This window comes from Ailuropoda melanoleuca, chromosome 1 (genome assembly GCF_002007445.2).
Source record: "Ailuropoda melanoleuca isolate Jingjing chromosome 1, ASM200744v2, whole genome shotgun sequence".
Taxonomy (NCBI): domain Eukaryota; kingdom Metazoa; phylum Chordata; class Mammalia; order Carnivora; family Ursidae; genus Ailuropoda; species Ailuropoda melanoleuca.
In genome coordinates, this window is record NC_048218.1 from 199,060,669 (window position 1) to 199,088,576 (window position 27,908).

The following is a 27,908-nucleotide window of genomic DNA, read 5'->3' on the forward strand; positions in this document are numbered from 1 at the left end:
GGTCTAGCCATATAGTGGAACAGTCTTCTGCCAGGAGGAGGAATGAATTACCAGTACATGCTACAAAGCTCAAAAACGTTCCTCAAGAACACTACGTTAAGTCAAAGAAGCCAGTCACAGGCGGCCACATATGGTTCTATTTATATGAAGTGCTCAGAATAGGCAAGAGACAGCAAGCCTCTCTCTGATGTGAAAGCCACAGACCAGTGGTTGGGGGTGTTGGGCACGTGAAGGGAAGAGAAGGGAAGGAATGGGAGTGACTAATTGAAATCAGGTTTCTTTTGGGGAGGATGAAAATGCTCTGGAACTAGACAGTGATGAGGATTGCACAAATGCTGTATTTGAACAATTGCTGAATTGCACACTTTAAAGATGCTTGATTTTAGGGGCGTCTGGGTGGCTCAGTCGTTAAGTGTCTGCCTTCGGCTCAGAGCATGATCCCAGCGTTCTGGGATTGAGCACCACGTCAGGCTCCTCCGCTGGGAGCCTGCTTCTTCCTCTCCCACTCCCCCTGCTTGTTGTGTTCCCTCTCTCGCTGGCTGTCTCTGTCAAATAAATAAAATCTTTTTTCTTAAAGATACCCTGATTTTAAAAAAAGAAATAATGGCATGAGAAATGGGTCAAGATTAAGGATTTTCTTGTAAGTGGTCATTAGGTACAATAACAGGCCATAAACAGCACTGCCAGGGAAAAGGGAGCGAAATGGATCAGAGTGGAACAGGCATGGCCCCCAGCAGTACATACAGGTGCCAAGTCCATAAGGGCTGACACTAGGAGCAAAAAGCAGCGGTGCTAGAAAGGGTTGACTCGACAAGATGCCTCAACTCACTGAGCAGGATAAACTGGAGAAAAACATGTTCATTAAGGATCTGGATCTGGTAGAATAGCCTGGGTGGCTCTGCGGGTTATAGGGTCCTACTCTTGCATCTCGGCTAAGGTCCTGATCTCAAGGATTTGAGTGCAAGCCCCAATCTGGGCTCCATGATGGGCACGGAACCTACTTATTGGAGAGGGGGGGAAAAAAAGGATCTGTTAGAATATAAATCTTAGGGCGGGATCTACCAATCTGTTCCTTCTTATATACCAAGTAGCTAAAAAAAGTCATGACTCAAAAACTTAAGGAAAAAAATTAGAAGTACAGTGTATTTAACTAGATTTGGACCCTTTCTCCTCAAGAAATTGGAACAGTAGGAAAAATTTGTAAATCAATGTTATCACGGGGATATACCCCGATAATCGTACTGGGGTTACATGACAGAAGTACTTACAGGTGTCACATGTACGATCTTCCCAAATGGATCAGCAGGGCCAGAGACAGAATGAAAAATCAAATGTAGCAAACATTAATAAATGGTGAACCTCAAGCTTAATACACTATCATTAGTTTTTCTGAGATTTGACCAAAAAAAAAATGCTAAGGAACCAATAGGTGTAATTCTACACATGCGCATTTGGGCCAACTATACATTCCCAAGAGCTCTTCTAATTGCACATGCACACGTCCCGTCCCATAACAGTAATCAAACAGGAATGTGTTTACTAAACAGGAAGGTACAAGACCAGAATAGCTGATTTGATTTAATATTAGAAGATCTGGAAATTAGACTAAGGAAAGGTTTGGGCCTTAAGTTGCAGGCAGGATGATTATCACTAACTTGCTTGACTACTGGTTAGCGAACACTAGAACAAGGTAAAAATGCTGTTTGTGGCTCTTTAAACAGTATCCTCAATGTGTTCCCTTAGGTTAAGAGTCTGCCGTTCCCTATGCTTTCAGTTGGAAATTATTTCAGAAGTTAAATCAAAACCCCACATTTCCTTGGCCACTTACAGATTTCTCTCTATTCCAAGGTTTCAAAGGAAATTTACAAAAACCCCCAAACAGTGCAGACACAAAGGCAGGCCCATAGATTGCTTCCCCAACGGCAAGGGGGCAAACAGCCTCGTCCTGCCTGCTGTAGGACCTACACTTGCGGGAAGATCTCAGGATCCTACAAGGGATCCCAGGACTAGCAGGACTACTGCTTCACAAACCACATCTTAACAAGGTCCCCACCTCCCCTCCCCTCCACCTTGGTTAGCACGCTGCAGGATGGTTCCCAACAGCACATCAGGATGTCATCATTTACTAACATACTGAAACTTACTAAGAACATCTTGACATATGAAGGCAATCAGCCTTTACTGTGTTACTGACACTTGCCAAGATCTTTCCTAGAAGTTGTAGCTGAGACACTCAACTGCAGATCCTAGGGACCATCAGATGGCAGGCATGGAGTGTCCAATAAAAGCTGCTGCCTTTTGTGGGCCTCAGTTCCGCACAGCTGTTCCTTCAGAGGATGCCCTTTCTCCCCACCTCGGGTGAGCTTTCCCTGGCCAGAGATTAGCCAGGCCTGGGTAGCTCAGTCTGTTAAGCAGCTCAATTTCGGCTCAGGATGTTATCTCAACTGCCGTCGCAGCTAAACTGTGGGGAGGCCTGCTTGATGAGACTCTTTCTCCCTCTCTTGGTGCTCACATGCTCTGAACGTCTTAAAAAAAAAAAAAAAGCTCTCAGGGACAGCTGGGTGGCTCAGTTGGTTAAGCATCAGGTCATGGTCCCAGGGTCCTGGAATCGAGTGCCTGCATGGGGCTCTACTGGTCCTCCGTCTGCCTATGCTCTGACAAGATCTTTAATACTCTTAATCTACACCTTGACAGTAATCATAAAATCATCAATAACCACTGTTGAAATCACTGTTATACCTAAAACACCGTATTAACTCAAAAAAATTGGCAACTTAAAATAAATCAACAAATGTAACTTCACGAAGAAAAGGATCACAACTGTTCAAGGATATCTCATGCCAGGCTACATTGGCAAAATAATCACTAACACCCCCCCCGCCAATCTCAGTCACAATTTATATTCATGCAAAATCTGATTTGGGGTGGAGGGGCTCTCCCCTCCCCTGTGACTTAGGGAAGCAGGAGAGCATCTCCATGACAGCAAGAAGGATAGAGGCCTGGAGCAGGTGGTGTGAGGGAGTTACATGGCACCAACTACACCGGAGTCTGGGGTCTGGAGGGATCACACGGACTATCTTAAAACGCCTGGTTTTCTGCTACGAGGGCGCTCATCGGACCCCCCAGTGCTAGCAGTGTCTGGCAGGGACTCTTATCTGTAAAACAAATGGTTACCTTCCTCTTACTAAAATGTTATCCATTAACAGTTTTAACACCAAAAGCAAGGGGCCCTGGGAGACAGTGCACCTGCACCTAAGTAAAAGCAAATCCTTTTGAAGAAATAAACTATCAGAAAGGAGTCTTGAAACAAAAAATCATTTTTTAAAACAAATTCAGTTTTACGTGACAGATTATGCTCACTGTTGGCAAAGACAGGAGTACCTAAGCCTTCTCAAGTCTATTTGAGAGGAATAAGAAAACTAAGCACATCAACTGGACCTGAAACTACTTGCATAGGTGCTGCATGGTATTATCATCTATGTACCGCTGAGGTGGTATAATGAAGACCTGGTTTGTTGGTAAAGATCCATCTTTGGTATCTTCTGTTACAATGGATCTCTTTCTATCATTAAATACACAAAGATAAGCACTGCCCTCAAAGTTATTTACTGCAGAGCACTTTTATATCAGAGCACTTTTATCTAAAATAGAAGCCTGTTTGGGAGTGGCTCAGTTGGTTAAGCATCTGCCTTTGGCTCAGGTCCTGATCTCAGATCCTGGGATCAAGCCCCACATGGGCTCCCTGCTTCTCCCTGTCTGTTCGCACTCATGTGCACACTCGAACTCAAAATCCCTTTGCTGCTCAAGCCCACGGAAACTCTCAGAAACAGCTTCTAGTGTTTTGAAGTTTAAAAAAACTTTCCTTCAGGTACCTATTTTCAACAGTTTAACTGAGCTCTACGTCCAATGTGGGGCTTGAACTCATGACTGTAAGATCTAGGGTCGCATGCTCTATTGCTTGAGCCAGCAACAATTTAAATACATGCTGCAGACACTTAAGAGACTACCAATCTCCTGGGGGGCCTGGGTGGCTCAGTCAGTTAAGCATCTGCCTTCGGTTCAGGTTATAATGCCAGAGTCCTAGGACTGAACCTCACATCTGGCTCCCTCAGTGGGGAGCCTGCTTCTCACTCTCCTGTTCCCCCTGGTTATGCACTGTCAATTTTTAAAATCTTTAAAAATTAAAAAAAATACCAGTCTCCTAAAAAAATAATTTCATTAGTAATGTTATCAATGAGTAAGGCAAATAAGTACGGTTGGTTTATTTTTCTTACTAATCATATCTATGTATCAATTTTAACCACACAAGTTTGTTGGTTCGAGAGAATTTACTTGACCTTACAGTTTTTACGCAATTATGTTGAATAAGATGACTAAAATAATATTGCTAAGATAATTATTTTAAACATCAAAAGCACCCTCTTTGGTTTTCCTTACAAAATGATGTTTTCAGCCTGAGACCGGCCGTTCCACTGCGACAACGAAGATACCTTTATCCATACCCTTTACCACCTCCACCTTCCAAGTCTTAGGTAGTATTTGCTTCACATTTTCCTAAAATGTGTACCCATTCATGTTCGTGAGAGTTAGTCAGAGATGTAAACATCACCTCCTGTGTGTAGTGGCAGGGCAGAGGTTGAGACCAGTTGTGCGAGAAGGGAGAATTTCACTTAAAACAGGCTAGCACACAGCTCACACCCAACGCGCGAGAACAGGGCAGCCATGCACGTCATGCCTGGCTGCTACATGAACTTGCACTGCCTTTTCCAAGATGCAAAGGGAGCTGCTCCGGACCCAAACCTACCTTAGGTCCAGCAGTGAGCTGTTGTCACAGCCTCCCTAGATCATTCTCCCACCACACACTCGGATATGGCAACAGAGCAGCTGATGAGCTGCCGCCTACTTCCCAGGCACCAAAAGGCAGAGGCTTTTGCTTTTAAGAAGTCTCTTCCCTACTATGGCCCCTAACACTTCCACGCTGCCTCTGCAGCTATCCATCACCTGTGATCCCCAGCATAGCTTGATCCGTAGCGGCTGAAGGCAGCTTCTCAACACTTCTGGACGGAAGTGGTGGATACATGAGCTTACACAAAGCCTACTTGTGGACCCACAGCTCTTACCAGGACTACACGCCAAGTCACAATACACAAAATTCCTAGAAATGGAAACACTGAACCCTGTTAGTTCCTAATAGAACTATTTTAACTAAAGAGTATTTTAAAAAGATTCCACTTATGTATGAGAGCAAGTGAGTGAGCACATGCAGGGTAAGGGGAAGAGGGAGACGCAGATTGCAGATTCCTTGCTCAGCAGGGAGCCCAATGCTCATGACCAAGAAGGCAGATGCTTAACAGACTGAGCCACCCAATAGCCAATACAAAAAGGTCACCACAGAATGGGTTTTATAAGAAGTATGATAGAGTAATTAGGGAGAAAAGTACCCTTTCAAAACACATTGTATTTTGTGACATACCTGCTATTTGTGCGTAGGAAGCAAGTTCAACCACAGCTGCGTGGCTGCAGAAAACAGGCGGTGCCTTTGGCCACTAAAGAGGGAAGGGTTAGTCCTGCAAATTCTAAAATACAAGAGGTGATTCCTGCTGGTGGTTTCCCTGTTTATGGCTCAAACATTTCTCAGCAGGTTACAGGTCTTAGGAAAGCTATCACTTCTCTCAATGAAACCATATCCACATAATAACTGACGAACTGATCAGAGACAACGAAAGGAAACAATGTTATGCTGACACCTGCAAGTTTCAGAACAGCTCATTGAACATTACACAAAACAAAGCCAATTTGGTTTTTTTATTGTTTTATTTGGGAAAAGTGCTTCTTACAAAAGGGCAGCTGCAAAATACAGAGACCTCTGCAACAATTACTTTTTTTTTCTTAAAAGTGAAAGAATGGGTGGGATCCAAGGAATCAAAGCAGTAGATGGACAAACGAGGAGCATCTCCCAAGTTATTTTAGGAACTAGAGCAACAAAACTCAATACTAAAATTTCCAATCAAGAAATTTCTCTACCAACTTAAGTCCTACTCTTGTGGATTACCACCCCTGCCCCCCTCTGGTGGAAAAGCATGAGGTATCCTGCCAACCAATGACCCCACTACAAGAAACACCTTAGGGAGGAAGTTCCGAATCATGTCTACCTGCAAAAGCTCAGGGATGGAATGAGGCAAATACCCACAAAAAACAAACACAAAAACCCGACAACAAAACCTCAAACGAGGACAAACATTCGTCCAAAAGTGCCTGGGCTGGAAAGGCTGGGACCCTAAAACATTAAATACAACTGTGTACCCAAGCCCTGGTTTGTCTTAATATATGGGACAGACAGCTGAAACCTGTGGCTAAGCCCATTTCTCTGACAGAGCTAGCACTGCTCTACCGACAGCTACCATATATATACTGCTTTGTCCTTTACAATCTATGGGCCATACTAGGCTGAAACCACTAAACCATGTTTTTCCACTAAGGCTAAGAACACAGCACCTATGCAGGGACGAGAAGCTTATGACACACTCGCACACACGCACACACCATGTCTATCAGCCCTCGGGAGTCGCTTCCAGCTCAGCATTTCACTTATGCAGCTGCATCTGTTAGGTGTCCCTTCACAATTTTCCTATCATGCTAAACACAGTAAAACTCTCAACACATTCGCACCTGGTTCTGGTTACCCAGTAGTCTTACTTGTGTGCAATCGACAAGAGACCAAAACCACAGAACAAGTGCACAGGTGGGGGTTACAGGGTAGGGAACAGATATAAAAACACCTATGTGCAGATTTCACCAGAAACCTCAAGTATCCACCTTGTTAGGTCTGTAGCAGGCTACTTGCCACAGTTCAGATCCGTCACCCATCACCTCTATTCTCGGACCCAAAGCAGGGCCGATGCTGTTCCTTTTGAACTTTGGGGTCCTCTGAGTGAGTGTGGAGAGTCCATCAACGCTACCCTAGAACGGTGTGAATCTGGTGGAAAACAGATGACGCAACAAACCTACGCTAACTGTCTGACAGTTAAATTCATGTTACAAAAAAAACTAGCTTTAAGATTTATTTTTGTAACTTTTTTTTTTTTTAGAACAGAAAAAACAACACACTCCTTGGGGAAAGGTGAGGGATTGAGAAGACAGGCCCTGGGTAAGAAGGATCACGACAGCACCTGGAGTTGAGAGACCTGCCTAGGAGAGAAACTCGGGCACTGCCACACCACCACAGGGGACAGCTACTGTCTGAGGCTCAGCAGGCCAGCTCCCACGCCACACCACGCTGCTATAGATCCAAGTCATAAAAATCTTCCAGCTCATCATGAAACAAGTCCCACTCGTCTTCAGAGTCTGTCAGGTCGTCGTCCCCACCTGCAGCCAAAAGCATAAGCAACATCTCGCCCAGCTCAAAGGTGACAACCTCCTCTTCTTCGTTGTCAAAGGGGTTGCTGTTCTCTCTTTCCTCAATGAGCTCCCAGAAGTGGTTCCTTCGTTGGGCCTGTAAAAAACAAGGCCATGATAGGGATGGCACTGTCGAGCAGTAGTATCTTCTAGTCTGTTGTTTCTAAGGCAAACGTCCAGCACACCAGAGGGCATGACGAACAGACTTCTCATTTAGGGTTTCGACTTTACCAACTCCTCACTCCTCCCCTCTGGTCACTTGAGGCAAACCGATTAGTCTAGCGCTTTAGGCACTCTAGCTTTTCCTCTATCCCGCCCAGTTTCCTGAGGTTGCCGTTCGCTTTTCATCCGCCAGTCTCACTCCCAGACCTGAGCGTTAATCTCTTTCCCCTACCCCAATCTGTGCAGGCCTCAACTGATAGCGTGTTATTTCCCCTCCTTTAAAAAAACAGCGAGAGTTACCCGGTATCTGCTTGATGTTCCCACTTTCTGTCTCTGTGGCTCCTCTCTACGGCCATCAGGGTACGCATGCTTGTAAAAACAGTTCCCTCCAAATGGGCAGCTCCCACGTCCTTCATCAAAATACCTGCACGCCTTGTTGCTGGAAAGGAAAATATCGCAACCCTTATTCACAGTGGATTTCAGGTCTGTATTTGACTATCATCTGGTATTTCTTTAAACAGGTAGGGATAGAACCGGCATGTCTGCTTCCAGCCCTCCCCAAGGTGTGTTCTTAATGTGTGTGCTAATGCATGAAGCACTGACAGAAACAGATACTCTGTTCCAGTCTGTGCTGTTCAAAGAGCTCCAGTCCCGCAGATCTGGCAGAGAGGAAACCTTCTAGGAAGCCCACACACAAGCACATAGGACAACATGGACTCGGAATGAGGTAGAAACCCACTCACGGGGCATCAGCTGGCAGTACAGACTTCGTTATAACACAGTCCTCGGCACGCACCCCAAGGACTGCGTTATAGCAAGGTACGTAAGGGGTTAAGTGTTATCAGGGGTGACAAAAAGAAACTGTACTGGGAAGTCAAAGAAAGGGTAGGAAGGAGGTAGGAGTATATAATGCAGCACTGTTCTTTTCAAAGTGAACCCAAGCTCTGTTGGGATCTTAGCTTGAGAAAAGGCTGCAGTGCTCATACCTCATTGCTTCCTTGTATTTCTGAATGAGTTTCTGCTTCTCTTCTTTCTCCTCCACCCAGTACTCACTTGGAATGACAAAGTTAGATGTGATCCGGCATTCTGGGCAGGACCTGGGAAACAATGAACAGGCTGCAATGCACATCCCCCTTTATAGGCCCACTCTTCAAGGACACACCCTGGTGTGTCACCACCACACTTAAGACTTAACTGAAGGCCAAGTGGGCATTTCCTGAAAGGGCTCCAACACTGTCACACAACTGACCATTTCTTTTGAGGCAAGACAAACTCCTTTAGAAATGGCTAGCCAGTTAAAGAAACAAAAACAAAAAACGAAACAAAAAACAAAACAAAGATAACAAAAGAAGACATTTCACACGGACTCCTTTTTCTTTCGTTTAAATAAATTTATTTCTTGTAACTTTGCTCTGTTTCGATTATGTAGTTCTTGTTCAGTTATGAGAACAATCTTTTTAAAGGATGGTGGACTATTGGCTAGCTTAATGGATGGAATAGGAAAGTGGAAAATGTAAAACGTCAGGAAACATACATTCAGAGCTAGATAAGTCTGTTCACTGAGCCTAAACTGGCTAATCCATTAAACACAATCTCCTCAGAAAAAGCACGAAGATTCTACTAACTGATACATAGGGTTTCCTCACTCAAATAAAGTAGATATACCAACTAACCTAGAAGCTAGCTGAAATACAAAGAAGAAATCCCAATTAGAACACCCCAGTTTCAAGATAAAATGCATGCATTTATATGCGCGTCCATCTGGTTCAAAGTTGGCACAAGATACTAAATTCTTCCCCAAAATAGAAAGCAAACACGAAGATTGGGGAGGAGTCTCACTTTATGATCTTGCTCTCAAATTGCTTAGCACTCCTCCACTTGCGAATACACTTGAGACAGTAAGTGTGGTTGCAGTTGGAGAGAATCCCAAAGCGGCGCTCACTGGGGTTGGCTTTCTCATAGACCACCTCCATGCAGATGCCACACACCATGTCCTTACTGCGCTGGACAGCAAATGAGAGCTCCATGTCCTTCTCATGGGCCTCAATGCAAGACTAGAAAAAGCAGAGAAATAACAAGTGTAATCAAGCCACTGATTTAGACTTCAACTTGACAGTTAATGACTCATGTTCAAGGACTCAATCGTCCACTGAAAAGATGTTCCCAATTTGACACGAAAAGCAGCTTTGTTCACAACTCTCTCTCTAGGTGGACAGACAATTCTAGATCTTTACATCAGTCAAGAACTCAACTTCAGAAACTGGGGCGGGGGGATAAATAAATAAATAAAAACATCACCCAAATCTTCGCTACCCTCCCATGTTATGATCCGTGTTAGAGACAGTTTTTCATACCAAGTTTGTTAACCTTCTGGTTTCTAGGTGGAAAATGTAATTAAGATTAAGGTCTTAATTTACAACGTGTCATAAAGTTAAGGGTGAAAGAAGCTAACATTTATTGGGTGACAATTAGGTGCTGGGCACCTCATTTTCTCATTTAAAAAAAAAACCAGCTTTGAGATACTTCACATACTATGTAATTCATTCCTTCAATGGTACATTAAATGTAGATGCGGTCTGCAACCATTACACCATCAGTATAGATAGACTGTGTCCACTACCCATACCCACAGCAAGTCACTCATTTCCCCAGAAACGGACCCCTCCCCAGTCAACTACTAATCTGTGGCTTTGCTTTTCAGGGCGTTTCACATAAATGTGTCCTTTTGTGACTGGCTTTGTTTATTTAGCACATTTTCAAAGTTATCTATGCTGTGGAAGGTATCCGTATTTTGTTTCTTTTTACTGCTGAGTAATATTCCATCACGATAGGGCACAACTTATTTAACCACTCACCAAGTGATGGGTATTTAGGTTTTTTCCACTTTGGGGCTAGTAAGAACCATGGGGGCACCTTGGCCACTCAGAAGAGCATATAACCCTTGATGCCAGGTTGTGGGTCCAAGCCCCATGTTCTGTAAGTGGGCACTCAGGTGTCTCAGTCAGTTGCGCATCCAACTCTTGATTTAGGATGTAATGGTCTGACAGTTATGAGACCGAGCACCGTGGCTGACTCTGCTCAACGGGGAGTCTCCACGGACCTCCCCTCCCTGTCTCAAATAAATCGTAAAAGAAGAGAGGGGTGTCTAACACGTATGTTTTACATTTTCAATTTATATGAAATATACTAATTGTAAGGAATGCAAAAAAAGCAGCCAAAGTCACCCATAATTCCACGTAACTCCAACGTTTTAATATTTTTCTCTCTTTTTAAAACCTCTTTGTAAACAATCCTTAAAAAGATACTACTAAAAAGGGAAGAACAAAGACGAATACACTACTGCCGCCAATACCCAAAACATACCTGAAAGACTTACAGGGATTTAACTTACCTCAATTCACACAGCCAACATGCTGTGTAGGTAGGATTCAAAAATCTCTTATACAATGCTTTACCCAATAACCAAATTAATTTTTTTAAACAGATGATAAAAGGTTTTAGACAGAAATATGTTGCTCCAATAAATACGGTTGGTAAAGCAGTGTCTTCAACAAAAAACTGATGTTGCAAATGGGCTTAAAAACCATAGTCTGGGGGTGCCTAGGTGGATCAGTGGGTTAGGGGTCTGCCTTCAGCTCAGGTCAAGATCCTGGGGCTCACTGCTCAGCAGGGAGCCTGCCTCTCCCTCTCCTTCAAGTTCTCTCAAATTAATACATTAAAAAACTTTACAGCCATGGTCTGAAATCCTCACCCATTGCAATTGGGAATGTAAAACGGTAGTCACTGTGCATGAAGTCTGGCATTGCTCAAAATGTTAAGCACTGAGTTACCACATGACCCAGCAACTCTACTAAGATAACCTAAAACACGCTCACAGCATTATTCACAACAGCCAGTGGGTGAAACAATCCCAACATCCTTCAATTAACGAATGGAAGAAGATGTGGTAGAGCTATACAGTGAATTTTTCAGCCAGAAAAAGGACTGAAGTACTGATACACACAACATGAATAAACCCTGGAAACATTATGCTATTGTTTGAGCATGTCACAAAAGGCCACACAGGATTCCATTCATATGCAATCTCCAGAACAGGCCAGTTTAGAGACAGAAAGTACATCAGCTGTTGCCAGGAGCTGGAGGGAAGGGCAAAAAGGAGAGTTAATGGAGCTAAGGGGCATAGGGTTTCTTTTGGGGGTGATGAAAAGGTCCTGAAAATCATACAAAACCCTGGTAATGGTTGCACAAGTCTGTTACTATATTAAAAATCAATGAAATGTGCATCTTAGAAGAAGTCTCACATGGATTAACAAATATATCTCCCTGAAGACTTACTTTTATGTGTTGTGATCTCTGGGCTGCATCCATCGGATGGAGGACCTGCAGCCCACACATGTCACAGGCATCCCCGTGGAGATACACACAGTTCTCCCCATACCGGCACTCTCCCACCGCAGCATACGGGCACAGCTGTTTCTTGGTTTCCGCTGCCGTTTGCTCTTTCTCTGCTTCTTCCTTGGTCACTGAGCCCTGCGGGGGTGCTTCAGTGCAGGAAGGGGCAGCTGAAAACGTTTAAGAGGGTAGTAAAGGTCCAAAATGGGTAAGGCAGATATATGAACTAAGTAAGGTAACTGAGAATAACTGCACAGAAAAAAAATGAAGAACTTCCACTAAACTCCAAGTCTACTAAACTAATCCCTTACTCTTGAGGAATCAATTTTCTAATGCTGAAATTTCCAAGAGTAGGCTTGCTTTAAGAAAGAAAAACTTTATTTCTTGTGCAATTGCACTGATTTAAGATGCTTCAGTTTTTCAAAACATTCTGAATTCATTACTACTGGGATTCAAAAAGTTTCTTTCACTCCATCGGTAAGTAGTAGGCAATCCAATTTAGAGTATTTAATCAAGCTAAGTATGAAGGGCAGAAGCAGGAAGGTTGTTTTTAGTCTTCAAATACTCACTACGGCCACAGTAGGGCTGACCAGGAACAAACTCAATGGCATTCACCCAGTCTTCTGAACCTGCTCCTACAGTTGCAAAGTTTGAATTTCTTGACTCGGCTTCGCCTGAATTCATTTCAACAAGTGGTCCAACTCCTGATGAGAGACTTGAGGAAGCAGCAAGAGATGATTTTGCAGTTATGTCTGTAGCAGTCACTTCTTCCTGTTTCAATGGCTTGCTATGTTCATATCTTTAAAAAAAAAAATTAAAAAGTCAGCAGTCACTGTCTAGCCAGCAGCCCCAAATGAAGTATGTATTCCCTGATCCTATCTTTGGGTTCTTTTCAAAATATTGCGCCTATGAATCAGATGGGGAATTGTTAAGAGGCATATCCGTAATTTCTAAGTCTGGGGCAGAGGCCATGATTCTGCATGTCTACCAACCCACATAGGATAATACCGCTGGTCCAAGAACGGCACTCTGAGTAGCCAAGGTCATAGACCATAACTTTAGAGCCTTCAGCCAGGTTTGCCCACCCCTGCAGCAGACCATCTATCACCCCTCAAATTCCATGCTCATCTGGAGATAAGTCTCATGGTTCTCATAGCAACTCTACTAAAGAGACGGGTGGTGCACCCAAGATCGACAGATTCAAACCCTCAAATTCAACAGGTAGAAAATGGAAGAACATTTTTTAAAAAGATTTTATTTATTTATTCGACAGAGATAGAAACAGCCAGCGAGAGAGGGAACACAAGCAGGGGGAGTGGGAGAGGAAGAAGCAGGCTCATAGCAGAGGAGCCTGATGTGGGGCTCGATCCCATAACGCCGGGATCACGCCCTGAGCTGAAGGCAGACGCTTAACCCCTGTGCCACCCAGGTGCCCCCGGAAGAACATTTTACCACATTTACAATATCCATTATGTATTCTTTTCCTGTATCCACTCATTGACCTACTTTTTAAAATTTTTACACCATAGATTTTCTCATTTCTTTTCATCTGTGAAATTATTAAAATCACATCTCCAAACTATTCCCTTCAAGAACCAACTTTCTGCCCAACAAAATCTGCACAATTCAGACATTCATTCAGACACAAAGTGAGATATATAAGTCTGAACTGGTCTAACTTATAGTACACATATTTAGCTGGTCTTGCAATTGACTGATTAATTGGGCCATCCTAACCATGGGCCAGCAGTGTTACTGGTGCCTATATTTACATCTAAAAAAGACAGACTAACTACACACTGTCCCTTAGCTTACCGCAACATTTGCTGATATTTACCACTGGAGTCTATTACCTCAAACTTTCATATTCCTACTCTTGGGCGTTAAGGAACCTACTTTGCCTTTCATGCAAGTAACGGGAATATTTCGCTATCAGCTATAAAACCCAGTGCATTTTAAGCCAAACTGGAATCCTGATCATGCAAGCTGAGAGCAGAAACCACTGAAGTATGCACTTCGCCTGCACCACACCTCACTTCATTGTCAAAAAATTATCAAGCAGGTGGTGTTCTAGCCCTACTGTGACTCTAAAATACTCTGTATGACAGCAACCAATAGCCACATCTAGCTCAAGTATGTAAAACCCTGTTGGTTAGTCCCGGTACTAGCCATATTCTCAAGTGTTCAAAAGGTACAGGTAGCTCACAGTTACCATTAGAGGGATAGACAGCATTTTTTTTTCCATATTTATCTGAGAAAGAGAGCGAGCAAGGGCGTGCGTGCAAGGGCGTGCGTCCGTATGAGCAGGTAGGCTGGGGGTGCAGAAAGAGAGGGAGAAGCCAACTTCCAGCACCATCCAAGGACTCTGATCATGATCGGAGCTGAAGACAGGCGCCTAACCAACTGAGCCACCCAGGCGCCTGAACAGTTCAATTTTTTGAGCAACACCTGGTAATCAACACGTACCATGCATTATGAACTACATCATGTGGGATACCTGGGTGGCTCAGTTGGTTAAACAAGGTCATCATGTTGGGAGTCCTGAGAGATAGAGCCCTGCCTACCAGGCTGGGTGTGGAGCCTGCTTAAGATTCTCTCCCCCTCTCCCCCTCTGCTACTCTCCCCACCCCTTGCGGGCTTGTTCTCAAAATAAATTTAAAAGAAATCATCTACTGAGGGGTCAAATTTAAATGAGTAAAACAGGGTCCTTGCATACAAATGATAATCTATTTTGAAAATTAAGTTTTAAAATCAAATCTGCCTATTTAGGCAAAGGTAATCCCTTACAGGGCGCCTGGGTGGCACGGCGGTTAAGCGTCTGCCTTCGGCTCAGGGCCTGATCCCGGCGTTATGGGATCGAGCCCCATATCAGGCTCCTCCGCTATGAGCCTGCTTCTTCCTCTCCCACTCCCCCTGCTTGTGTTCCCTCTCTCACTGGCTGTCTCTATCTCTGTCGCATAAATAAATAAAATCTTTTTAATAAAAAAAAAAGGGTAATCCCTTAGGGCAGAATAGAGCTATATAAAATGATTCTGAAGTGAAGATTTGTGCATTAAGTACAAGGAAAGATAAAGTACAAATAAGAGAAAACTAAAAGCAAGAAGAAAAAGCAAGACACATTTTGAAAGGTGCTTTACTAGGGGCACCTGGGTAGCTCAGTCCGTGTTAAGTGTCTAACTTATAGTATAGCTCAGGTCAAGATCCTAGGGTCCTGGGATTGAGCCCTGCTTCAGGCTCTCTGCTCAGAGGGGAGCCTGCTTCTCCCTGCCTGCTGCTCTGCCTCCTTGTGTGCATTCTGTCAAATAAATTAAATAAGAAAAACAAAAAGGCGCTTACTAAAAAAAAATATATGGTTCAGTAAGCATGAATCTTCTTAAGGAACAGGGATCAATGCAGCCTTTGACCCTTAGGCCAAACCCAGAGCTAAAAATGCTTTTGATACTGACTGAGCCAGCCAGGCACCCCACTGACATCCTTACTATTTTTTTAAGCGGCCTTTATTAGAATTGTGTAATTCAGGAGACTGACTCCGGTACCGAAGGAACTTGTACTCTTGGTTTAGGTATTTTTAAATGGTTGAAAAAAATCATTTTATGACACATGAAATTCATGTCAAACATCCCAATGAAGTTTCATGGGAACGCAGCCACATCCATTAGCTTATCTTATCATCTAGGCTGCTACTGCACAAGGAAAAGTATGACCTCCATAGCCAAAATACATTATCTGGCCCTGTACAGATGAAGCCTGCCAACTCTCACTTAAGAGGACTCTCACATCTACTGTACTCAGAGTCCGTGATGATGTGTTTGTAATGTTTGTTTGTAATGGTATTAAATTAATTCTTTAAGATTATCCAGAATCGGCGATCCTTTAAATCGAAGTGTTAAGTGAAGAAAACTACTACTGAGACAACACGGAAACTAACATTGGGCTTTTCTTTCACATCTTTGAAAATACTCTCAGGTCATCATCTTGGGGTTCCTGGGAATCGTCGCTCAGTGGGGACTCAGTGGGGAGTCTGCTTCTCTCCCTCTGCCCCGCCCCACTGCTTGCATGCTCTCTTTCAAATAAATAAACCTTAATGTTTTAGTTTATGAGAATCAGTGGGTCCAGAGGGAAAAAGCCCTCCAAATGAAAGAAGATTGACCACAGCAATGGTTGTCACCTAAGACCTCTTTCCCACTGGGTGTGCAGAACGGATGAGGGCACTGAGTAGGTGGGGGCCAAGGACCTTAGAGGTCCTGCAATGTGCACAACAGCTCTGCAGAATAAGGAACTGGCTTAAGTAATATGCCACCATCATCATGAAGTACTGACACAGTATTTGTGAACTCCTGGCATTAAGGACATGATTTTTCACTATGAACTATTCCCTCTATGAAGCACTCAGTTATCTGTAATCCCTGGGCACTGGCCAATTTGTGAAAAGAAAGATCCTTACACCGTTGATGAGAGTGAAAAGTAGGGTCTGTCCCAAACAATTACCACAGCAGCTTTCAGGCCGATTATTAAAACATAGGTTTCCCTAATTCCTTTCACTTTATCCTGAGGGCTCTAAATCCAGCTCCAATCAGGTAATTCGCCGATATGAAAACTAAAAAGAAAAAAGCAGTTCATTAGGTGACTTGAGACTGCCTGTCAGAGCGTCACCAAAACAGGGCCCCCACACCTCAGTCCCTGGCCTCAACCTTGGTCTCCCACACGAAGCCCACTGATTACACAGGGTTAGGCTGAGGACAGGCCTCCATGCTTGCTCTGAAGGGAGAGTATGAAATGGCATTTAGGGCTGGCAAGGTTCCCTGAAAAATAAGCTGATTAACACATACAGCCTCGGCTTTAGCTTAGATTTCTTCAATTTAACCTTGTTTTTCATTCTTTCACCTATACGGTCCCATCAGATGAGTCCCTCTTCTGAAGAAGCTCAAAGAAGCTCATCTGTTACCAGCCACACTTCCCCTCCTATCACACAGCACTCTCCACTTCTCTGCTGGACATCCTTGGGTCTCACCTCCACTCCTGACATTTATTTCTTCTCTCCTTGGACAGAGTTTATAAAGATTCCAGGCTGACTGTCTAGGCCAAGAACCCAGCTCCCCAATTAAGTTGGTCGGAAACTGTGCAGACCATTCTACTACGAAGAACTGCTCTTTATACATACAGTAAGATGGAGTTCTACCAAACCCCCCTTTCATACTGTGACTCAAAGAGATAAACCTGGCTTTTTGGGTTTCGGGGGGAAGGGGTGTCATTTTCCCTGTAATACTGAAAAAAAATTAGCATAGAGCAACTAACTTAAACTCAGATATCAGGGAATCCATTTCTGATCCTTAAAGTCACATAAAAACAAATCTGTTCATTTTTCTCTATCCTTCCTAGATTTCCTAGTAAAATGAATGTGGGATGACTGAACATTAATATTCCACCCATCAATAATTTCTTAGCCTTTTGAATTCTAAGCATCTGAACACAAGAGTTGACATAATCTTTTCTGCTCAGTATGCTAAAAATGGCTCACATGCCCCAAAATGTCTGACCTAATATGATGGTTTACAGTTTGATACTCCTCCCTTCGAAAGGTGAGGCCCAATCTCCCTCCCCTTGAACATGGGCTTGACTTAGTGACTTGCTTGTTGTAAGGAGTACAGTGGAAGTGAGTGTGGGACTTCTGAGACTAGGTCATAAAAGGCATTGTGGATGTGTCCTTGCTGGCTCTCTTTAATCACTTGCTCTGGGGAAGGACAGCAACCAAGTAAGGACACTGAAGGAGCCCTAGGAAGAGGTCCAACTGGTAAAAACTAAGTTCTCTGGCCAACAGTGTGTGAGCCACCTTAGAATTGATCCTCCAAGCCCAAGGAGAGGTCAAGTATCACAGCCCTGCCCAAAATCCTGACTACAACCTCTGGAATTTCAGAGCTAGAACCACCCAGCTAAGTCATGCTGGTTTCATACCCCCAGAAACTAGGACATGGATTTTTTTTTGTTTCCAAGCTGGTAAATCTTGGGGTAATTTGTTCAACATCAATAGGTAACTTTTTTTTTTTTTAAGATTTTATTTGACAGAGAGAATAAGCAGGGGGAGGCGGCAGGGAGACGGAGAGGGGGAAGCAGGATCCCCACCTCACAGGGAGCACAATGCAGGGCTCAATCCCAGGAGCCTGGGATCAAGACCTGAGCCGAAGGCAGTCGCTTAACCAGCTAAGCCAACCCAGGTGTCCCACTCTACGGATTTCTTAAGCACAACCCACTACTGCCAAATTGCAATTTAACAAGATTATGGTACCAATTCAATGATGACAGAAATTAAAGAAGGAATCCCTCTTGGTTACTAGACACATTCCTGAAGTATTTTCCCTAAATCTAAGCTTAGATTTAGTCTTGTAGGCTGAAGGGGTTGAGGAAAGTTGACATGGAATGATAAGCTCTCGTAACTAGTAACCTAAGAAACTATTCCAAATGCCTAGAATCCCATATTCTCTCAATTCATTAACCACGAGATCTGAAACTATGGTCAAATACGCACATCATTTTTACTTTTAAAAAGGAAATGCCATATACAAACATGCTTTCTCCATACCTTAAACCTAGGTTTGCAGAAGGGGCTCAGGGGCTCCTCAGGAAATGAAGTTAGGAATGCACTACAAACTTATTTTTTTTAATGGATTAATACATGCCCTGTAAGAGATTTATCGGGGTACTAACACTGCTACAGAGTCCTTTTTCAAAGCATTTATTTTAAACCTATTTGTAAAGCTATTGGAATTATGTGTTTTACTCACTTTTTCTCAACCTCTCCCACTCTACCTCTGAATACAACTATTTGTAAACAATTCTTACCTGCAGCGGTCTCCGTAAATACAGTATCCTCGCTGAAAATACTTGCACACTACACCGTAAGGGCTGTCAGAGAGGTCATGCGAGTAGCGACAGTTATCTCCTTCCTTACAAACCCCGTGCATGAAATACCTGTGAGAAAAAGAACCACAGGTTTAAAAAGATTAAAGCCAGTCCTACAAGAATTCATGACCAATATATCCTATCTTACGCCACCATGTGAAATGAACACAAAAGCCAAGTAGAATTAGACTGTATGACAAGATTATCTGTTATGGTACCACAGGAAAGCTGCCTATACATTATGTGTACCAATTTAAGATTTCAACTGTGGTCATCATTAATCTGGTCTCTGCAGGGTACATTTGACCACGGTTCTCATTTTACAGTCCTAGGGAGGTAACATCTTGTTTTTCACTAACTTTAGCCATAATGGCAGACCTGTTTAAACAAAAAAAAGAAAAAAGAGAGAAGAGAAAGAAAAGAAGCAATAAACAATGTAGACCAGAATGGGTCAGACTACTGTATGTTTCACTACTTTTAGAAACCATTTCAGGGGTGCCTGGGTGGCTCAGTCGGTTAAGCATCTGCCTTCAGATCAGGTCACCATGGAATCGAGCCCCGCCACTGCGCACCCTGCTCGGTGTGGAGCCTGCTTCTCCCTCTGCCCCCCCCCCACTTCGTGCTTGTTCGTAGGCAACCCCTCTCTCTAGTGCTCGTTCAGATAAATCTTGGAGCCACATATGAGGGGCACCTGAGTGGCTTAGCAATTCAATCTCAGATTGCGTCTCCATCCCAGGGTTTCAAGTACAAGCCCCACGCTGAACTCCCAAAAGGGCATGGAACCTTTTAAAAAATTCATGTAAAAGCCACATGTGAAAATATATCCAAATTTGCTGCAAACAGAGGCAAAGGGCAATCACTTTATGTTCTTTGGTTAGCGGACTATTGGTCCTCAGCCTTAAAGGATTGTGTGTGTACCTAACTAGCGGTTTCCTTTCTTCTTCTCCCCTAAGATTTTATTTATTTGACAAAGAGACAGCTAGTGAGAGAGGGAACACAGGCGGGGGAGTGAGTGGGAGAGGAAGAAGCAGTCTCCCAGCGGAGGAGCCTGATGTGGGGCTCGATCCCAGGACTCTGGGATCCCGCCCTGGGCTGAAGGCAGACGCTTAACCGCTGTGCCACCCAGGCACCCCCTAACTGTTTCCTAAACACCAAGTATCAGAGTATAACTTAGGACTCAGTTCCTAAAGAACTTGGACTAGAAGCACTGGCATCATCTGGGAACTTGCTAGAACTGCAAACGTAGAGAATGCCTCATACCTACTAAATCACAAAGTGGGGACTGGTGGGAGTGGGCAGAGCAAGCAGCAATCTGCGTTTCTCTAGGTAACTATATGGAAGCGATATGGGTCTTATTTTTGTAGGTAACCCTGATCAAGCAGAGGAGAACCACGGCACCATCCCCGATCTTCCCATCACTGACTTCTGTCAGGGTTTTTTCTTTTCCCCAAGATTTTGTTTTTAAGTAAGCTCTACCCCCAACGTGGCACATGCTCTACTGACTGAGACAGCCAAGGCACCCCAGGGTTTTTTGGGGTTTAAATTGTTTGGTCATTTATTAGTCTCTTTCTCTTAAGCAGAGAGAGTAATCATTTTTGGCAGGCCCCAACTCCCCGAATAGGCATCTATGTACAGCTGAAGAGTAAGGAAAACGTACCAAGTGTAAACGTGGCTGGCCTTGCAGATGTCATCACTATATCCAAGAATGTCAGTTATCTACACCTGGTGAACAGAGGGACAGTATGTATACTCCACTGCCCAGTGTCTGAATTGTGTAGAAAATATCCATATTCACCAGAAGAACCTTGAATAAGGCTGCCCAAATTTGAATGGGAAAGGTTCTATTCAAAGAGTACCTGGAAGGAAAAACTTCTGTATGACAGTTCACCACATGGAAAGAACAGTTAACATGCTGGTGAAACAATTAAAATGACCAAGATCCTTAAGTGCGCCCTGGGGTTTTAGTCCGTAAGACATGTTAATAATATACTAGGAAGTCAATTAAAACTATAGGTGACCTAATTTCAACTGTTAAGTCTACCATCATCTGACTCAGGTGTGAACTCAACTACAGGGCAACTTTTGAGTTAAACTACTCAAAAGATATTTTGGGGGTGCCTGGCTGGCTCAGCTACTTAAGCGTCTCACTTCAGCTCAGGTCATGATCTCGTGGTCCTGGGATCAAGCCCTGTATCGAGCTCCCCACTCAATTGTCCCTCTCCCTCTGCTCCTCCCCGAGCTGAAAGTCTTAAAAAATGCTCATTTTTGACTGCATAAATGAAGACATCACAGACACCCCAACAACTAAACAAGCCAATGATAATTACATTGTAATCTCCACTACAGTAAAATCTTGCCTCAAAGTACGTAGAAAAGTATCCAGGGGCACCTGGGTGGCTCAGTTGGTTCAGGTGTCTGCCTTCGGCTCAGGTTATGATCCGTGAGACCTAGGATCGAGCCCCCTTTCCAGCTCCCTGCAGAACTGGGAGTCTGTTTCCCCCTCTGCCCCCCACCCTGTTCCATACTCTCTCGCGCTCAAGTAAATACATAAGGAAAATCCTTGAAGAAAGAAAGTATCCAGCTGGTAACAGGTTATCCTTTTGAAACAGTTATCAGTGCTTGAATACAGTAGTTTACCATCTCATCCCCAGTGGCAACTTCTGCTTTTCAAACACACAAGACAAAGCTGTCTATACCTTCAATATTTCTTTGGGATCGATCAATTTGAAGTCAGATACATATACTGATTCAGTTTTAAAGCTCGATAAAATATTTAGAGATTCCAAACTGGGAAGGTTAGCACCTAAACCTCAGGCGCAACTCAATTTTACATTTGTTCTTAAATCTCATTTCGTCCAACTTTCAATTGTTGCCCTTGGGTTTATGATGCTCTTTACTGTGTCAGATTCTGTCTTCCACCAATCACTACCTGACAGTTGCTGACCTTAACCTCAGTTCCTTAACCAGTTGCTTCAAGGAGCTCCATTCCCTAATACCTGCACCTTGATTCATTCCTTAGCACCTCTGCAACACTTACACTAGTACTCACTTGTTGACATGTATGATGGGTAAAAACTTCTGGAGAATCCAAAATGATAGCAAAAATTGAGAGTCAAACAGACTGGCTGGCCTAGGGCAGTGGTGCACGGCAGAGCATATGACCACAGTGAAGAGAGTAAGGAAAAAAATGGGGGAAAGGGGGAAAGGAGATGGGGCTGGATAGCTAAGAACAAATTCTGTAGGGCCTTGTAAGCCAACTTATCTTTAAGCAGTAAGATATCAATTAAGTATCTGAAACAAGGAAGCAAGAGAATTAAATTACTGCATTAAACTGCCTTCCAAGCACTGGTCTTGGCCAACTGATGTATTTACATCTAGGGGCTTTAGTTGATCCCAAGTTTCAAGAGCCAGAAGGGAATGCAGCTACCAGAGCAGTCAATACAATCAGGCTGCATTAGTAGTAGACTGTTTGGATCTAATAAGAGTACAAAGGCTCAGAATTGGGATTTTTTTTAAGCTTTATTTAAGCAATCTCTACACCCAGCGTGGGGCTCGAACTCATGTCTGCGATCAAGAGTTGTGTGCTCTTCTGACTGAGCCAGCCAGGCGCCCCATCAGAACTGTGAAGACTTTCAATTCCAGCCTTGTAACTTACTAAGTGACCTTCAGCAGGTGATTTGATCTTAGTTTCATAACTGCATAGTCTTTGCGCTATGCATGTTCACTCAAATCTGTCCTTCCACATCTTTACTCTGCCCAGCCAGACTACATTCGTTCACTATATTGGTTTATAACCATGCCTGGCAAGAAGAGGTACACATGTACAAATAGTTAAGAATTAGTAAGGCAAACCATTAAGGCAAGTCACCTAGATGTCATGCCACAAGGTTTTAAGTAACTGGGGTAATATAGCCAGAATACAACCTTTTTGGGCACTATTCCCGACAAAGTGAATATATGCAGAAAGTTACATCACAGATCTGGTTCAACATGAAGACTACCCAGCAATGAAATTCGTTCCTGAGGTCCAGAACTAGCAACACTGAAGGAATTCAAGCAGACACATAATCACCTGATACTTCAGAATCAACAGAAACCCTAGAATACAAGCCCTCATTAGTTACTGCCAAATACTAAGCATTATTTTACATGGTTGTTTGGTATGTATGGTCTGGGTTTTCATTTTATTTTTTTTGCCTTTTATTCCTCAGTTGATATGAACACTAGTGGTATACCCAGAATTAAATGCAATCCTCACACTGAAATCCCCCCTTGCCAACCCATCTGTAAGACATTATGACATGAAAAGTGTTGTTATTAAGGAAGTAGAAAAAAAGGCAAACTGCACCCTAAGAAATTTCTCCCGCAAACGAATCTCATCAAAGTGCTTTTGTTTTTTAAATGCTACCACCAAGCCACCAACCAAATCTTGATGCCACTGCCCAGACTAAAGCTTCCTTTGGTGAAAAGCTAGGCCATATGACTTTTAATTATTTTAGAGAGGGACGGGTGAGAGGGAGAGACAATCTCAAGCAGGCTCCCCACTGAGCTTGGAGCTGGTATGGGGCTCCATCCCTCCACCAGGATCATGACCTTAGACAAATCAAGAGTTGGGAACTGACTGAGACACCCAGGTGCCCCTGGGCCTATGATTTCTAAAACTTCTTCCACCTTGATTCTATGATGCTAGGGTGCCTGGGTGGTTCAGTGTGTTAAGCATCTGCCTTCAGCTCAGGGGGGTGAAGTGTCCTTCCAGCTTCTCCCTCTCCCTCCCTACCGCTCGTGCTCTCACTTATGCTCTCTCCCAAATGGGAGAAACAAAAAAATTAAAAATCTTGACTCCAGACATTTTAAAGTAATGAAGACAAATTTAGTCGACTAAAATCTCCCTACTGCTGGACCTCTTCGAAACCTAAGCCTTGTTTGCCAAAATACATTACAAAGCACCCCAATAGTAGCTTCTAAGGGTACAACAGAACCAAACCACCACCTGGCTGTGGATCTGCAGAAGTTACAGATATTTACTGATGAGTGCACATACCATTTTTCAGACTAGACTGAAAATTCCTGGTGGCTGAGGACCATGGTTTACTTTTATCTCCTACAATACCTATACAAACAGAAGTTTATGTATTTGTTTCATAAAAAACTGTAGAAGACACCTAGTTGTCATGATGAATCAATCATAATGTCAGCAGCAAATTAATTTTTCTTAATGGGCTGGTAACTTTTTCAATGCCACTCCTTCAAAAATACCTATATAGTTTCCAACTAATAAACTTCACTATGGATATCCCAGCAGTTGGATAGAGACTTCCTGGAATAATTCCCTTTCTTTTTAAACTGTATTAACTACACTTGAAAAGAAATTGAAATATAAAAACACTTATTTTGGGGATATTATTTCAACTGCCAGAGCAGGCATCTACTTCTACGCAGAAGAACTCTCTCAAAGCAGTGTCTAAATCCAAAATTATAGCTTGCAAGTTACGACTTAAGTATTATCTTAACCCCATACTCTCAAAGAAGTTATAATTTTAACCCCATACTCTCAAGTTATAAGCAATAGCTTATTAATATTCCTCCAATAAAAAAAATATGAAAAATGGCCTGGTGGGGGCAGCATAATACAGTTCCTTGGCAAAGGTACATGTAGTTAGGTTTTTCTTAAGCTGCGGACATAGAACACAATGAAACAGAATTTTGAGAAATATGAAGGAAACAGTAGCCAGAGAAAATATGACTGAGCAATTAAAAAATCATCCAAACTTGAGTATTATGCCCTAAGAAAATAGCCTTAGTCAAACTGCTAGATAGAAGGAAATAAGCAGAAATACTAAAATGTTATCACTATCTTGAATTCAAGGGAGATTGTTATCAAACACAATGAAGATACGATGCATTTTTGCATTCCCTTCAACATCTCCCATGGTAGGCACTAGTACTAATCAATAACTGAATGATACACAGATCTTAAGTCCTTTGTCTTTGCTCATTTACAAGTTTTTTTTTTAATGACAGCAGAGGAACCTTCAAAGCACATATTAAAGTGGGTAATTTTAGGTGTGGGCTTACCAGCATCAACTAAGTACAGATTAATGATAACAAAATAGGGCCCCTGTTCAAGAAGGCTCAAGGTCTACAATAACTGAAAGTATCGTATTTGATATTCCACTGCCCCAAAAAAATTTTAAAATAGATCATGTTGTTAACTAGAACTGAAAACAATGTCAAATACTACAATCTAAGATACAACTCAATCAAAAGCTAGACAGGTTTACTGGGGGGGGGGTACTAGTACATCTAAGCCTGTATCTTTTACATAATGCCTTTCCAAAATATATTACTGAGCTATGTAAAATTTTTAAATACATAAATCAATGCTATTTTGAATTATGATTATATACTAGGGAACTAGAAGAGGAAATAAGAACAGGGTGAACCGTCTAACAGGAAAGTAAAGTGTAAAAGTGACGAATTCTGTGCACTGCTGTAAAGCTGGGTTCAAGTACAGCTACGTGATAAAAATGAGATAGTATGGTAATGCCAGGTTGGTGATGGGTGTTCAAGGCTGACTATATTGAGATCGAAAATGATAGGTTAAAATTAGGACTTTGTATGGAGTTCTTGAAAGAACTCACATTCAAGGAAAGAACTCACATTCAAGGAACATTATTTTCAGTATATGGAGGTAGACTGGGACTGCCACTAGTACGTAATCAACTGCAGCATTGGGAAGAGAAATTGTCTATAGGGACTCAACTAACGGGTTTCACGAACAGGAATTTTCAAATTCTCATTCTTTTAAGACATTGCACTTGATTCCCTTAGGATCTACAAATGACTGGTAAGAAAAACTACCTAAAATAGCTTTTATAGTTCTCCATCCCGCTACTGAAAGTAAGCTTAATTAAGCTTGTTATTCATGCCTTACATGTATATATTAGTTTAATATAACTGCTAACACCAAGACAGAGTTCTGCATACTAAGAATTCGTAGTATTGCATGGAAATTATCCCCCCGCCCCCAGTGAAAACTGGCGTTCCAGTTGGATTTTTTCAACTGATAGAAAAAGAAAAGCTTCCAGTTGCTAATGATCACTTCTTAAGAATCCAAGTATGACATCCAATTATTAAACACACTCATCCTGTATGTACGCTCGTTCATTCTTTACACCCGTACACACGTACCTATAACCGCCCATCCACTAATTATTAAAATACTTGCATCTGACATACCAAAACCAAATAAAACCGCTCTCCTCCGCGAAAGACAAGCTCTTTGATTCCCCTTCAGAAGTAAGATCAGTGTATTTCAAGAGAGAACATTTTCACCGCGGAAGGGGAATGGCAGCTCGTAAAATTTAAGGCGGAGTAGACGACCCCAGCCCGGCACTCGGTTCTAAGACAAAGCTCAGAACCGCCAACCTCGATAAACATACAAAGAAATAACAAAAGCTACTTCTCGGGTGGGGCGGGGGGCGGGGGCTGAGAGACGCGAGCCGACTTTACCAACGGATGACAGGGCTCCGAGGCCCGGCAGCCAGGCCACCTCGCCCGGGCCCGCGGCCGCGCTCCCCGGCCCCCCACGGCTGCGGGGAGGCAGGCTGCGTGGCACCCCCTTCCCGAACCTGCGGAGCTGCAAGCAGGGGCTACAGCCTCCGGCTACAATGAGGAGGGGGGAGGAATCAGTCCACCTTTCCCTCTGCGCCGCACGCAGCTCCGCCGGCGCGGGGAGGGCAGCGGGCGGTGCGGTGCGGCGGCTCCGCAGCGCAGCTGCGCGCGCCCAGGACCACGGCAGCAGGCGGGGGTTGACGCAGCGCGGGCGGGAGGCCGCGGAGGCCAAACGTCGCTCTCCTCCCTCTGCCGCCCGCCCCCGACCTCCCGCCCGCCCCTTCCTCTACGCCCTCTCCGCGGCCTCAGCCCCCTCCCGCGCCGGCACCCGGCTGCGCAGTCTCACCTGCAAGTGACCTGTTTAGTCCAGCCGCCGCCGCTGCCGTCGCTGCCGCCGCCGCCTCCCCCTCCCCCCGCCCCCGAGGACGGGGACGTGACTGTGGGGATAGGGGTGGGGGAGGCCGCTGCCACCGCCGCCGCTGCCGCTCCTGCTCCTGATGTTGTGGCTGTTGTTCCGGGAGCTGCAGCCTCCGCCATTACTGTTTATCCCACACAGCAATGGCACCGGAACTTCCGGGATCACATAGTTCCGGTCCGGCTGCGGGAGAAGGCGACGAGGGGAGGGGAAGGAGACTGGGGTGCCCGCTCGCTCCCCTTGGCTCCGCGCAGTGTCTCCGAGCGCTCTCGCCGCTCGAACTGCGAGCTGGAGCCGCAGCGCCGCGGCCCGCCTCCCGCCCCCAGCGCCCTCTGATTGGCGGACGTGACAGCCCCGCCCCGTGGGGCGGGGGCCGGGCTCCGCCAGCTGGACCCGCCCTCACTGCGCCCCCCCACTGCGCCCCCCCCACGCACACACACGAGGCCGCACGTCTAGGGCACTTAAGTCCCATTTCAAGGGTGCTAACCCAGAGGAATACCTGCTAGCAGAGGCTGCTGCAGTGGAGGGCGGGAACTGAGGACCTAGGTTGGAATCCAGACTTTACCATTTACTGATTCTACCAATTGCCTGCTGAGCGAACCGGGGATCAATACCCATCCTGAACCTGTTTCCTCATCTCCAACGGGGTGATAGTAGGCCCTCCCTCACATGGTTGCTTTGAGGATTATGGGACATGCATAGCAATCACTGAGCTTAGTGCCTGGTACATAGTAAACACTTTATGTTCTCTCTTATTCCTCCAATCAGGGTATAATCTCTAAGCCCAGGAGACTAGCATGGTAGCCAAGCACAGGCTCTGGAGTCCGCTTGTCTCCCTTATCTCTCGGTTTCTCCCATTCTTGGCCATGGGCCTTTGAGCAAGTTAATTTACCTCTTAGTGCTCCTGCTTTCTCTATCTGTAAATAACAATAATTTGAGTCCATGGAAAGCACTGTTCTTTCACACGGTAGTTAATACTGAACAAATTACAAAAGGGGTCTGGAATATCCCAGTTTACAGTCTTTTGTAAAAC

General features: G+C 44.1%; 1 protein-coding gene across 2 annotated transcripts; it reads right to left on the reverse strand.

Moving 5' to 3' along the window:
- Positions 1-5,795: 5,795 nt before the first annotated feature.
- MKRN1 (makorin ring finger protein 1) lies at positions 5,796-27,171 on the reverse strand. 2 transcript variants are annotated; one of them, XM_034638070.1, is made up of 8 exons: positions 26,807-27,169; positions 18,787-18,915; positions 12,519-12,748; positions 11,893-12,119; positions 9,397-9,611; positions 8,544-8,654; positions 7,858-7,996; positions 5,796-7,492 (listed from the first exon to the last, which is right to left on the reverse strand). In XM_034638070.1, the coding sequence occupies exons 1-8, from the start codon at positions 26,995-26,997 to the stop codon at positions 7,280-7,282; spliced, it is 1,455 nt and encodes a 484-aa protein (XP_034493961.1). In that variant the 5' UTR covers positions 26,998-27,169; the 3' UTR covers positions 5,796-7,279. The 2 variants fall into 2 exon arrangements, with proteins under 2 accessions (XP_034493961.1, XP_034493970.1); XM_034638079.1 differs by lacking the exon at positions 18,787-18,915 and having other exon boundaries at positions 26,807-27,171.
- Between the last annotated feature and the right edge of the window lie 737 nt (positions 27,172-27,908).